This window comes from Daldinia loculata (assembly GCF_022478755.1).
Source record: "Daldinia loculata strain CBS 113971 unplaced genomic scaffold F4817scaffold_3, whole genome shotgun sequence".
NCBI lineage: Eukaryota > Fungi > Ascomycota > Sordariomycetes > Xylariales > Hypoxylaceae > Daldinia > Daldinia loculata.
In genome coordinates, this window is record NW_026054857.1 from 941,254 (window position 1) to 953,753 (window position 12,500).

At 47.8% G+C, this 12,500-nt stretch overlaps 3 protein-coding genes across 3 annotated transcripts; all 3 read right to left on the reverse strand.

The window, feature by feature from the left end:
• Positions 1-2,267: 2,267 nt before the first annotated feature.
• On the reverse strand, positions 2,268-3,756 carry F4817DRAFT_356092 (Adenosylhomocysteinase; the record flags this gene model as incomplete). Its single annotated transcript, XM_049305747.1, has 2 exons — positions 2,268-2,800; positions 2,856-3,756. The coding sequence occupies 2 exons, from the start codon at positions 3,754-3,756 to the stop codon at positions 2,268-2,270; spliced, it is 1,434 nt and encodes a 477-aa protein (XP_049163358.1).
• Positions 3,757-4,641: 885 nt separating this feature from the next.
• On the reverse strand, positions 4,642-6,760 carry F4817DRAFT_325041 (eukaryotic translation initiation factor 3 subunit 3). The gene is made up of 4 exons (XM_049301714.1): positions 6,377-6,760; positions 5,810-6,279; positions 5,114-5,758; positions 4,642-5,035 (listed from the first exon to the last, which is right to left on the reverse strand). Exons 1-3 carry the CDS (start codon positions 6,428-6,430, stop codon positions 5,197-5,199), a joined length of 1,086 nt encoding a protein of 361 aa, XP_049163359.1. The 5' UTR covers positions 6,431-6,760; the 3' UTR covers positions 4,642-5,035; positions 5,114-5,196.
• Positions 6,761-7,203: 443 nt separating this feature from the next.
• On the reverse strand, positions 7,204-8,752 carry F4817DRAFT_136880 (uncharacterized protein). Its single transcript, XM_049297825.1, has 3 exons — positions 8,343-8,752; positions 7,779-8,276; positions 7,204-7,725 (listed from the first exon to the last, which is right to left on the reverse strand). The coding sequence occupies exons 2-3, from the start codon at positions 8,249-8,251 to the stop codon at positions 7,515-7,517; spliced, it is 684 nt and encodes a 227-aa protein (XP_049163360.1). The 5' UTR covers positions 8,252-8,276; positions 8,343-8,752; the 3' UTR covers positions 7,204-7,514.
• Between the last annotated feature and the right edge of the window lie 3,748 nt (positions 8,753-12,500).

Consider the following 12,500-nt stretch of genomic DNA (forward strand, 5'->3'; position numbering starts at 1 on the left):
GGAATCGTAGCGACCGGAACAGAATAAGGGGTGGGTTTTTAATCGGCGTTGCGGCATTCTACGAAGCACCCCGAAAATGAGACTACGTTTACGTCTTTTATTAGTCACCGAGTACGATGTACGATTAAGTGTTAAAAAGTGTTGGCGACAAAAAGCGACGGTAGGATACAGGGCATTTTCGTTTTCTGTTTCTCTTCGATTCGATATGATGGGGTAGGCAGAGTTTTGATGTCCACGGCGGATATTTGTTGATAGCAGGGACGACGGATCGAGTGTTCCTAGGTATGATATTTGGAACAGACTTCTTCTAGATGTACGAAGAAGATATGCCCTCGCGTGTTGGGCTTCGCATGCCTCCGCGGAGCGAGCTCGACCAGACGGGCAGCTATAGAGCTTTCGACTAATGCGGCATCATAGAATTACACGGTAGATAAAAGAGACGGATTTTATACAGTAGTTGCGGCGTGTAGTATATAAGAATCGACGGAACGTACCGACGAAATGCAGTCTCGATTAACCGATACAAATGAACTTGAGATTAATGACCAACGTGACGGTTTGAACGGTTCTACCAATACTCCATATAACTTGAGAGTGGACGAGTCATGCGGTAGACTGTAGATATAGTTTCATGGTTGAGGCGTGGTTTTAGTAGATGTTGCTATCTTTACATCACAGGTCAAACAAGTAAAGTCCTTAGTATAAGGGTGGTTAAGACGCTATATGGTATTTTGCTGGCTTCTAGCATTATTATACATGGCTTAGGCAATCATAATATCTCTAGCCCGTTTAAGCCATTTTAATTCCCACGTTATCTCGAGAATAGCAAGGCTAGATCCCTGGAGTTGTTGTTGTATGCCTTTAAACACGAACCTCGAATCAGCCTGTTCAAACAGAGATTTCCACTCATCGAGGCCGCGTTCTTTAGCGTTGCCAATTTCAAGCATCGTTAGGTCCATAGCTCTGAGAGTTGTTAATCCTATTCAGATAATCGAGTTGCCGGATACTAACCTCAACTTTCGTTCAGCGCTGTTTGGTAAGACACGGCGGAGGCATCACAAAGTCCATAACAGAAACCCGCGAGCCTGGCTTCAAAGCTGGGATCAAGGCCTTAAGAATTCTGATGCAGTATTTATCCGGCCAGTTATGAAGAATCCAACGGTATAGATAAGCATCAACATTCTTGATCGGCTGTTCGAAGAAATCATGTGCCATAAACCGAACGTTTAGCCCCTCTCGTTTTCGAGTTTGCAACTACTTCGGGAATCTCCTGAACTATCAAGTTTAGGTCGGGATATTTACGTGTTAGAGCGAATGCCGCATCGCCATGGGACCCGCCGACATCGACGACGATCCCAAAGCCCAGCGAGTTCCAAGCAAAGTTATCTGTTAAATGATGTAGAGAATATCCAGGGCCTGTCGTGAAAAAGCTCATAGCTCCGCCGAAACGGCGCGCTCGTTCAGGATTCTTGGAAAGCTCCGTATAGAAAGAGTCATCGGTCTCGTTAGCTAGCAAGAATCCCTATAAGCTGTAAGCCGATTGTAGTCACGGATACGGAGAGTCGCTTACAGTCTGAGTCGGTTCATCGGCAAGGGGCCATCTAGCCAGCGAATCGACTACAATTTGCGCTGATAGCCACATATCATCTACATTAGCGCCAACCCAGTCTGCAATACCCGAGTCCTTCGCGATCTGCCTAGAAGCTGCAGAGTGCGCAATGACACTAGGTCGAGGCTCTCTAAAGATGCGGTTTGCAATACCGGGGCGTGCGATACGACTAGCTGCAGTGCAGTCGACGCCAATAGTAGCTGCTAGGTCCTCGTATGTAGTCTCTCCGCTCACGGGTATCTTATTGGCGATATCGATCTACTGCAAGTCACAAATACTATTCCAGCGGTGGACGACGTTTAGACAGAAAATGCGCAATGGCTGCTTCTATTTCTATCCAGATCCGGTTGACGGATATTGCTCAGCTCTTTCTCTAGCTGCACGAACCTCGGTCGACTAGGTCCTCAGTCTTTGAAATCTCAAAACGCCATGAGGGGAATCATGTTATAGATAAAAATGCCAACGCCGTTTTTGTTGAAAAAAATGACCTGCCGGCACTCCTGGCCCTTTTTGATTCCTCATGCCCTATTTCCCCAATGCCAGTTGATGCGTAGACTCATGCTTGTTGAAACACAGACCAACCCCTACTTAATCGAGGGGGTTAAGCGAGCTATATATGAACTCGACTGTAGATACACAATGTTGACAATCGTGCACATTAGTAATTCATGTACAAGGCTGAAATTAGTATCGGTAGCTGCGAAATCTTGTTAGCAAGGCAAGCAAGAAAATATGTGGCAGGATAGGGAACGTACAGGTCGCTCTTGAAGGGACCCTCAAGTTCCAATCCAAGGTATTCGCCTTGCACCTTGGTAAGGGTAGTGAGCTCGGCGTTGACGTGGCTAAGGTGTAGTCTGGCGACCTCCTCGTCTAAGACCTTAGGCAACACGTAGACGCCGACGGGAAGCTTCTCCGTCTTGGCGAAAGCGACGTACTTCTGGCCGAAAGCTTTGTCTTGAGCCTTGAACAGCATGATCTGCGCCAGAACCTGGTTGCTGAAGGAGCAAGACATGACGAAGGACGAGTGGCCGGTGGCACAGCCGAGGTTGACCAATCGGCCCTCAGCTAAGAGGATGATGTGTCGGCCGCTGGCCATGACGAAACGATCTACCTGAGGCTTGATGTTCTGGACGCTCTTCGCGTTCTTCTTCAACCAGGCGACGTCGATCTCAATATCGAAGTGGCCAATGTCTAGAAAACGGTCAGCTACTGCGCCACTAAAGCTATTAGCACGGTGTATACATACTGCAAACAATTGCGTCGTTGGGCATGGCCTCGAAGTGAGAACCAACAAGGATATCTCGGCAGCCGGTAGTGGTGACGAAAATCTGTCCGACGGGAGCGGCCTTTTCCATGGTGGTAACCTGGAAGCCGGCCATAGCAGCCTGGAGGGCGTTGATGGGGTCGACCTCGGTAACGAGGACGCGAGCACCCATTCCGTGAAGAGCCATGGCACAACCCTTGCCGACGTCACCGAAACCAGCAACGACAGCAATCTTACCGGCAATCATGACATCGGTGGCGCGCTTGATACCGTCAATTAGAGACTCGCGGCAGCCGTATAGGTTGTCAAACTTGCTCTTGGTGACGCTGTCGTTGACGTTGATGGCGGGGACGAGGAGGGTGTTGTTCTTTAGCATTCGGTATAAGTGGTGGACACCAGTGGTGGTCTCCTCAGAAACACCGAAGCAGTCCTTCAGCATCTCGGGGTACTTGTCGTGAACGAGGTGAGTCAAGTCACCACCATCGTCCAGGATTAGGTTAAGCTTCTTGCCGTCCTTGAAAGCCGTGAGTTGCTGTTCCAAGCACCAGTTGTACTCCTCCTCGGTCTCACCCTTCCAGGCGAAGACAGGGACACCGGCAGCGGCGATGGCGGCGGCGGCGTGGTCCTGGGTGGAAAAGATGTTGCAAGAGGTCCAGGTAACCTCGGCACCGAGAGACGTTAAGGTCTCGATCAGGACGGCGGTCTGGATAGTCATGTGTAGGCAACCGGCAATGCGGGCACCGGCAAGAGGTTGGTCGGCGGCATACTTCTTTCGGATAGCCATCAGACCGGGCATCTCGTTCTCCGCGAGCTCGATCTCTTTGCGGCCAAAGGCGGCAAGAGAGAGGTCGGCGACCTTGAACTTGCTAGCGGGAGCAGCCATCTCTAAGCGATTGTTAGCGGCGCTGCTACGGCACTATTATAGAGTTCACCAGAGGTAGGAAGACGTACTGAGATAACTGATGTGTGTGAGGGGCGGTGAAGGAGGATGAGCAAGCGGGAAGAACGGATGTTCTACGTAAGACAAAAGTTAGCAAGTAAAACTCGAGGTAGGTAGCCGTAAGTAACCGTATATAGATGGATGCGTATGACTTTGGTGTAGGACTTACAGATGATGCCCGAGGGGAAGTGAGATAAACTGGAATTGGTGAGGGAAAGGGAGAGATGAGGAGAAGAAGGGAAGGAAATGGACGGAGGAGAAAGATACCCTAAAATACCTAAAATACTGCAAAGTACCTAAGGTAAGCTAAAGTACCTAAACTGCTAAGCTGGTAGGTTAGAGCCTTATTAGAGCCCTAGAAATAAGATAGAAGGTACTGTGGTAAGATTAGATAGGTTAGGTACGGATCTAGTGAGGAAGGAAGGATGGTAGGCTAAGTATTTTGGATTTTTTCTCTATCGGCTCCGTCTACCCCTCAGCCCCTCTTTCCAAAGTCTACGGATCCGTACTGGGAGACGATAGATGGATTGTGGAAGATTGAGTGGTTGTCGCTGATTGTTGACACTAACGCTAAACCAATCTTGGACTAGAGGATTTGGTCCCTGAAAAAATGCCCCTCATCCCGCTTCATCCATCCACTCGGCAAATCTTTTTGCGTGCGCTGTTGGAATCTTAGTAACTCCGTGCAGTACGTATTGCCTCGTTTCTCTTCTAATAGGTCCATGTGTCCGCATTTCCCACTCGTAGTGCTTAGGTAACTCCTGACAACGGAATTCGACCCTCAGGGTAATCCCACGTAGGATTGACAGAGTAAGACCTATTAAATTGGTGGCGTTGCCTTTACTTTTATTGCCCGCTCCCCCTTTAGATAACTACGACAATCACGGTTTATAAGGGTATTGCAATTGCAATTGATAAGTGACAGAAGGAGAATCGAGATACAATTATGTTGTACGAATTTCTCAAATATCTAGGTAATGTACCTCCTAACATGAGTCTTGAGATATACGTGTAGACTATACGTGAGGATGTAGAACGTCGGCCGTGAAAACGTCGGCCGTAAAAGATCGGAAGTATTATTCCTAAATCCCCGGTCATGGCTGTTCGGGTTGCTTCAGCAAAGGCATATCAATGCTTACGCTAGCATCCTACAGATACTCTAGACATGGCCCTAGACAGGACAGACATTATGCCTTGACTTCAGCTTCATGTGCTTGAATTCCTATGCTACGTATGAGCTCCGCCCCGCAACAAGTCAAACATAGATTCAGAATGACTCGATGGACTCAGCTCTACAGACCCGAAGTAGAAACCCTAAAACGCCTCCGGACGCCGGGCCACATGCATCTATATCAATTACCCCTTTTCCCCTCTTTATAACCCTTATTCGGGAAGAAGATTGCCCCTGACGGCGAACATCTTTGCGCTGACATTGGCCGTGAACCCGTCTATTTGCTTGCTGTACTGTTCCACTTGTTTCGCATTCAGCATGCCTTCCAATCGGCTGGGTTCCTGAGGAAGTTTGAAGATTCGCTGCCATTCATCTTCCGGAAGAGGCTGCTGCTTAGCCGCAACACGCCCCGCGTTCTCCGCCTTTCGCTTCGTCTGCCACGCCGTGATCTTAGTTTGCTCGCGGGCAAGCTGTCTCTGGTAATACTGGTGGTTGTTCAGCTCGGTGTAATGAGACTCGATACTATCGAGTAGAAGATCGCACGTCTTCTCAAGGAAAGGATCTATCGAGAGGTCGAGAATGTCGACCGACGGATGAAGCGGCATCTTGATAGGTTCGCCTTGTAGATCGGAAAGAGATGTTGGCATTGTCACGTCCGTCTCCAAAGCGGCAGAGGGTAGCTGGTGGAGGTAGGAAGTCAGGAGATGCGAGTTGTGAACGTGGATAGGGAATTCGACAAGGATATCCTTGAAGGAGAGTTTCGACTTTTGTAGACTGTTCTGTGTTAGCATATGTTCTCTTACTTAGCTGCCGTTATGATCTGACCTCTCAGTTGTGAATTTCCCCTCCTTGAACGCCGTCATGAAGTTCTGTGTCAACTTGAATGCGCGAAGACTTAGCGCACCCTGCGAGCTGCGGCTAACGTCGTGGACTAGGGCGACGGTCCGTTCGTTCTCGCGTTGATAATGGTACTGGTTCTCGATAAAGCTAGAGTTGACGAAGTTACCCATCGTAGCACTCGTATACCAGCCCACGTTGTTGGCGTCGACGTTGACCTCTTTGAGATGTCGGATCATGTCATTCTGGTAGATAATGTTTGCTTTGGCGCGCGGCGCGGCGGCGGCGAGTGCAGACGCGTCGTTTTGGTGGCCGCCCTCGACGTTCGTTACGTCGACCGTAGGGAAAGGGAAAGTGTTTGTGATTCCGAGGATACCATCCTTGTCCATACCAACGATGGAACCCGTAGCAGTCGAAGGGAAGCTGTTTGAGCAGTGCTTAACTATCTTCATCACAACCTAATACGACGACGTAGCAGTTAGTTAGCGGCTGGATTGTAGGTCGATCCAAAGTTGAACGGAGGGGTTAACTAGTAAGGAAGACGTAAATACTAACCAGAGCCTCGACCTGAACCGTCTTGAACGGCGTATCCTTTAGAGAGTCGGCCATGATCGCGAACTTCTTGACCGGATAATTATTCGCGTCTTATGCCGAATGGGAGGGATCGATTCGGATTCGGTTGTTGCGGGTGACGAAGTTGCGAATCTGTTAAGATTTTGAGGTTTTAGTGGGATGCGATTCTTGTGGGTTACAAAATGGGAAAATTGGGGAGGGATCTATGCTGCTGCTGCCAGCTGGGGGGCACCTGTACTGAAGGAAACGGCACAACATTAAGCCTTTTTTTCTTTTTTTTCTTCTTTTTTTCTAGAGGTCAGGTACCTTAGGTAATCGGACATATAATCCGTAGGTACCCCGCAACTCCCGGTATCTTGATTAACCTACATAGGGCAGGTACTAATAGAAAAGTCAAATAACGTAAAGAATCAATTCAGATATGCAATTAAAGGCTCTACCCCCTGCTCAAAGAAACACGCTGGCGTCGGCATCAATGCTCAGTTGCTGATGAAGTAACAAACATCCCACTCTGGAACCCCCACGCCATGTTGTCATTTTCCATGTCGACATTCCACAAAAACATATTTAAAGAGCCTCAAAGCAACGTCGTCTCCTTCCAAGATTTATACTCTTTCGCCATATGCTGGCAGTTTTATCCATATACGATGAGGGTTGTCAAAATACTATAACCCAAGTGGATTGACCATCACCACCCGAATCCTAAGGACACAAGAACACAGGACACACATACACTAGGATCTGACTAGCCGGGAGGGAAATCATGTTAGCTCTCTTTTATCGCCACCGGAAGAGAAACAATGCTGGTTTTCGTCGCGGGTCAAAATCTCGATTAGGAGAGGGAAGCTAGACTTCCGATGTACGGAAACGCATATCTCTTTTCTCTTGGTCCTATCTAGACGCCTTACGCCGGGGGTTCTATCATCTATCTATTGCCGTCTTGCACGACAGCCGATAACCGATACCTGGCTGGAAAATCACAAGCAAAAACAAAAAGCAAACGCTGTCGAGGGTCTGCCGGCCGCGGACCGCTCCCATTCGCCAAACGCGGCCGCCTCTCAGGCACATGAGGACAAACATGCCGGGCGATCACCGTGCAGTCTAGTGTAACCCTACGTCCTCATTCCCAGTCAATAATTTCCCAGCTTTTCACGTCATCCCGGATGATAAGCCTATGCCGGTCAATCTTCCAATACGAGTACAACGACCGGGTGGCCGCTGCCGCTTTGCGATGTCCACGCCCGACTCCTCCCTTGACTGCTTCTTCCTGCGACCTCCACACACAGGTCGCAAGGTTTCTGCCGTCCTTATCAGGATGTCCGAACCAATATCTGGAGCTTGTTAGCGCATGTCTTCCGTGATCCTTGCCGGGACGGACACCTACTTGAGAAAGCCACCGCTGGCTATCGCCTCCGCGTGCGCTACCTTGTCCAAGGCTCCCAGATCCTCGTACACAGTTGTCGGCGGAATCTGTGACCGGAAAGCTACGACGAAGAAGGAAGTTTCCTTCCACCTGTGGCTGCGTTCTCGCACGAGTCGCGTCAATTCCTCGATGATCTCATCCCAGTTAAAGGTGTCGGCGTAGGGCGAGGTGGCATAGTCTGGCCGCAGGCTCCTCATGCGAACGAGCGCTTGTGCGAGTAAAGCGTTCTCCTCGTCGAGAGTTCTCAAGTCGAGCAAGTGCTCCTTCTCGGTATATGGCGACTGGACTAGGAAGTGCCCATCGCGTACGGATCCGTCGGCGCTATCGCTCAGAGGCGCCGCAATCTCCTGCGTCGAAACCTCCAGCGATTCCTTCCCTCGAGGAATGCCAGAGGGTATCTCCGCGAGGTGTGGTAATACTTGGTCTACGGCCATAGTAAGGGTGTTGGCGTATTAGTCCCTAAAATGCTAGGTCGGCTAAGAGGGCAGAGAGGTAGAGAGGGTGATAAGTCGGGTTTAGAGGTACAGTGTTTCTTAAAAATTTCGAAGAGATGTGGCGGGTGCAAAGTAGGGCCCAAGGCGGTTTTTATCCTAGGGGACCGCTCAGGATTTCAAGGTGATGTAAGGTTGGCTGTCAAGAAACATGACTATCAGGCTCAAATGGACGGGTGAGTGTATCACAGTCACATCGACAAGGCAGAGCAAGGAGATCTACCCAAGTTACCATCGACCAGCGGTATGGCGAGCGGACCCAGCTGCATGATAATGCGTATGTCTTCTTTGTGTGAGTTGGTAAAAAATTCTGGGGCATTTTCCACCGCGGAACTGATCGCGCCATCCCGCAAACCTTTGATACCATCGGCCACAACATTTAGCCAGGTAAGACAATCCCAGTGCTAAATTATGCTAGGATTGCGAATGTCGAAATAGTAAAAGATGACATATAAACCACTCACTTTCCGTTCCCAACTTTGACCCTAGAAACTAGGTGACCATGAAAACTTGGTGACTACGGACCCTGGGACATGAGCCAGCATCTAGTCAATCAATCTGATGTATCATGCAGCCCGCTTGAGCGAACAGGTCAAGCATGCAACCGCAGCGCGACCCACCAATGCGGCCTCGATCTTGATAGACAACGTGTTTGATAGGGCTCATTGCGATATGCCTACCTATGTAGGTATCTTAGGTATCTGTATCTACTTAGATACCAGGTATCCAGGCTAGGTATCCATGCTTAGATCATCGTGACGGAATTGACGAATCGGAGTCGATCGGGTTCTTCACGCTTCTCGGCTGTTACATGAAGATAGGAGCAAGATGATACGATGATATCGAGCAACCATCTCATCGCAAAGTTTCACGACTATAATGACTAAATCGTGCGTTGGCGGGCCTTCGTTTTATCATTTTGCAACCCTCCAATCTCGACATGTTATTCCTTTCGAACGCGAGTTTGGCTGCCGTCATCCCCGACGTCTGTCATGCTCGTATGCAATATCCAACCAATTCGATTATCATCCCGTTTCGCCGGATTACAGCGTTGCGCACATAGTCGATAGGTTCTAGATAATGCGAGGCGTCAACCAAAGAAGGAAGATCGCCACGGCGGATAATGGCCCTAGGTAGGTGGTAGGTATAACACTAAGCCTTGACGGATTATCCCCGAGGCCTCTGATACCTAATCTGAAAGGGTCCAAACGCCAAGAATCCCGTCACAGGGAATGCGGCGCCGATGCCGATGCCGGTAACAAGTCTCGGAGCGTCCTAGATTCTCGAACCCCCCTTGCAGATGTAACTTTAGTCAATCCGCCTGAATTGCCCTTGCGAATTAGAAAATGCGATACTCGCTTCGCGGCTGATCCAGGTCGTTGGAGTCGACATACCGTCGAACGAAATGCAATACTAACCAATGTTCGATAGTTATAGTTGCCGAGCGAAAGACGAGATCTACTATAATGATTGCCGAATGCCCACGGATCGTCTCAGAATAGCGACGATGATATTCAAAAGGGAGAAGATATATACTCTAGCAGCTCCTAGCCCGGCGGATTTAATATAATATTTCACCGCACAAGTATCAGCCTTGACTCATCACATACCAGCGTCTTTGTCGTAGATCCAAGCTTAAAATATTCAAATTATATCTTCCGTCTTACCTTTTAGCTCGATCTTCAGAAGCGCAATTGTTTCTTAAACAAAAGGCCTTGTACGAATGATATTCTCGGCTACCTCTCTCTATTTCAAGCCCGGCATTAAATAGGCCTGTTCTGATGAAACCATGACACAAAATAGCTCCGACCTTCCAAGCTTTCTAGTTCGCTTTTAATTACCTGGCCAGTAATTAGATGAATACCCCTAGATATCTTGAACCGGGTTGACAGGGGAGCCACGTGGTCTTCGCTTCTTGATTCTGACTACCGATTCGTCCTTGCTGTGTAATATCTCAAAATTGCTGTCTCACAGGAATCGTTTTGCCTGAGACTGGTGATTACCTATGTATAGGTATTTAATAGTTGATATCGATATCTTAGAAAGAACTTGTAGAACATGGACATTTGAAAGAGCCGGCTCTGATAATCCATACTAGATAGAATCAATTTGAGCTATTGAATAATTATATCCAGATAGGTACCCCCAAAACCCAAGACTAGACCAATGAGCAATCGAAGGCAGGTCAAATATGTTATCTTGGAGTCTTGAAACAGGCAGCTTATAAAATGCCAATATTATAACCTAATTCGCTTTCTTCTACTTACGTCACCAGCAATCTAAAGAATGTCAGCAATGGAGTATCTTACTGTTCATCTTAAAGTGTGATTTTATGTAATTTATGTTATAAACTTGTGCTCGTGTCTGCTATCTCTCGGTGTAGACACTTCATGTTCTTAAGTTCCAAAACCCCGCGCTTAATTTCCGCGTGTCTGTATGGTTGGTAAGTATTGGCCGGCTCGATGTGTAAAATGTTGAGGGACATTGGTTGCTTATTGCTGCATATATCAGTCTGGCACGTTTACCTTTGAGTAGGAGTATCATACACCGATGTTAAAGCGAAGATGTTGGGCTTTCCCGCATAGTTCCTCGGAGGTCCATTATTTAGGTACCGAATTTAACTACTGCTAACCTAGTAATCTTAGAATGGGCCCATCATATCCTTTTCCTTGCTACACTAGACGAACCAATCTTATGTGTGCTATTTAATATTTAAAATGTGTTTGGTCGTGGATTTCGACGAATCCCCTTTATCGTTAGTTTGCGGGGTTTAGATGTGTGAGAGTTGTGTTGTCGAGAAATCGTCACGAAAGAGGCTCGGTGAAGAGGATCGTCGTTAAATCCCCGACACCCTAAATTCTCTCCACCGTCATGGCACGTGGTTTTTGCCCTATTTTTTATCTATCACGGTTAGCTATCTAAAGCACACACTATGCCTAGAATATACCCCCTAGAATCCTTCTAGATGCTGTGGATGTCTAGTAAGTATGGCTAGTGATAGTTAATCTCATACGGTGTGAGCTAGCCTCGAAATCTTAAATTGGTATCCCGGCCTGGCTGTTAGATAAAGGCAAACTCGGCTCTCATCAGAACGTATCCAATGCATTTTTAAACAAGGTGGGTATTCGCAGGATCTTAACCCCACGGGGAAACCTCAAAGCCAACATAACTGGCTTATACTTAGGCGTGCGTTATGTTATGTAGAGATGACGGGACAAATCGAGTGACGTAAATTGTCTTGTTAGTAATAGCAAGATAGAGCTGATATCTTGCTACTTTTGAAGTAACAAAGCAAACAAGAGTTTTGTCTGAACCGGTGCCGGCGTTTTAGTGCCTCAACCATGGAATCTCTAGAGAAAATAGGTAGGGTTCAATGGCGCAAACATAATATTCATAGAAACGATGATAGGAGCTATCAGTCTAACGTAGGTATAGCCATGATTTAAAATTACACCGAGTTAGGTCGAAGCTGTACAACGTAGGCCATACGGCTCGGTCAAGTTTCTCCACGTCGGGACGAAAATAACCCTTATGCTAAGACGAATAGTTTTCGTCGTATTAGACCCAGTCATATTGTCATCATCATTCCTCGAAATCTCGTTGGGTACCACAGTCAATAGAAATCAACTCCACAGATACTAGAATCCACAGCCTCCCCTATGCCCCCCATACATATCTTAGCACCCTGTTTAGTAGATCACTAGGAGATCACATAACACAAATCAAAGCCTCGAGAAACGTAGATCCACTTATTGTCATGAAATGTCCCGCGTTCATGTTTGCCCATATATGGGTCGTACGGTTACAACTCTAGACTACTTTGACGGACTATCTTATGATGTCAATTCCTTACCCTAATAACCTATTGAGGTGTTACCTTTGAGGCAAACGGACGATGCAAATGATATTTCGATTCTATACGAAGGGTAACCAAGGAGACAGCCTTCGAATATGTCAAACCAGTGTACCGTAGTACGGCTCTGGAGATAGTATATGAAGTGAGTTCGGTGGAAAATGTAGCCCTAACCCTAACTATCGTACAAATGTACCTCTGCCATCCAGATCCGCGTGGATTCTGTATTGTGAAGTTCTTCCCCAGGTTTCCACGATGTGGGCGGATTGCCCAGAAGCCCACTTCGCACGGTTTTTGCTACGATTCGAAGTCCAATGAGGGGTTCGAATTTCGAAACGT

Excerpts from the sequence above, each read along its gene's own strand:
- F4817DRAFT_136880 (XM_049297825.1), bottom strand. The coding sequence starts at position 8,251 with ATGGCCGTAGACCAAGTATTACCACACCTCGCGGAGATACCCTCTGGC. Across the intron at positions 7,726-7,778 it reads GCCAGCGGTGGCTTTCTCAA|ATATTGGTTCGGACATCCTG; the intron begins GTAGGTGTCCGT and ends AACAAGCTCCAG.
- F4817DRAFT_325041 (XM_049301714.1), bottom strand. The coding sequence starts at position 6,430 with ATGGCCGACTCTCTAAAGGATACGCCGTTCAAGACGGTTCAGGTCGAG. Across the intron at positions 6,280-6,376 it reads CGGTTCAGGTCGAGGCTCTG|GTTGTGATGAAGATAGTTAA; the intron begins GTTAGTATTTAC and ends TCGTCGTATTAG. Across the intron at positions 5,759-5,809 it reads GGGAAATTCACAACTGAGAG|TCTACAAAAGTCGAAACTCT; the intron begins GTCAGATCATAA and ends AACACAGAACAG.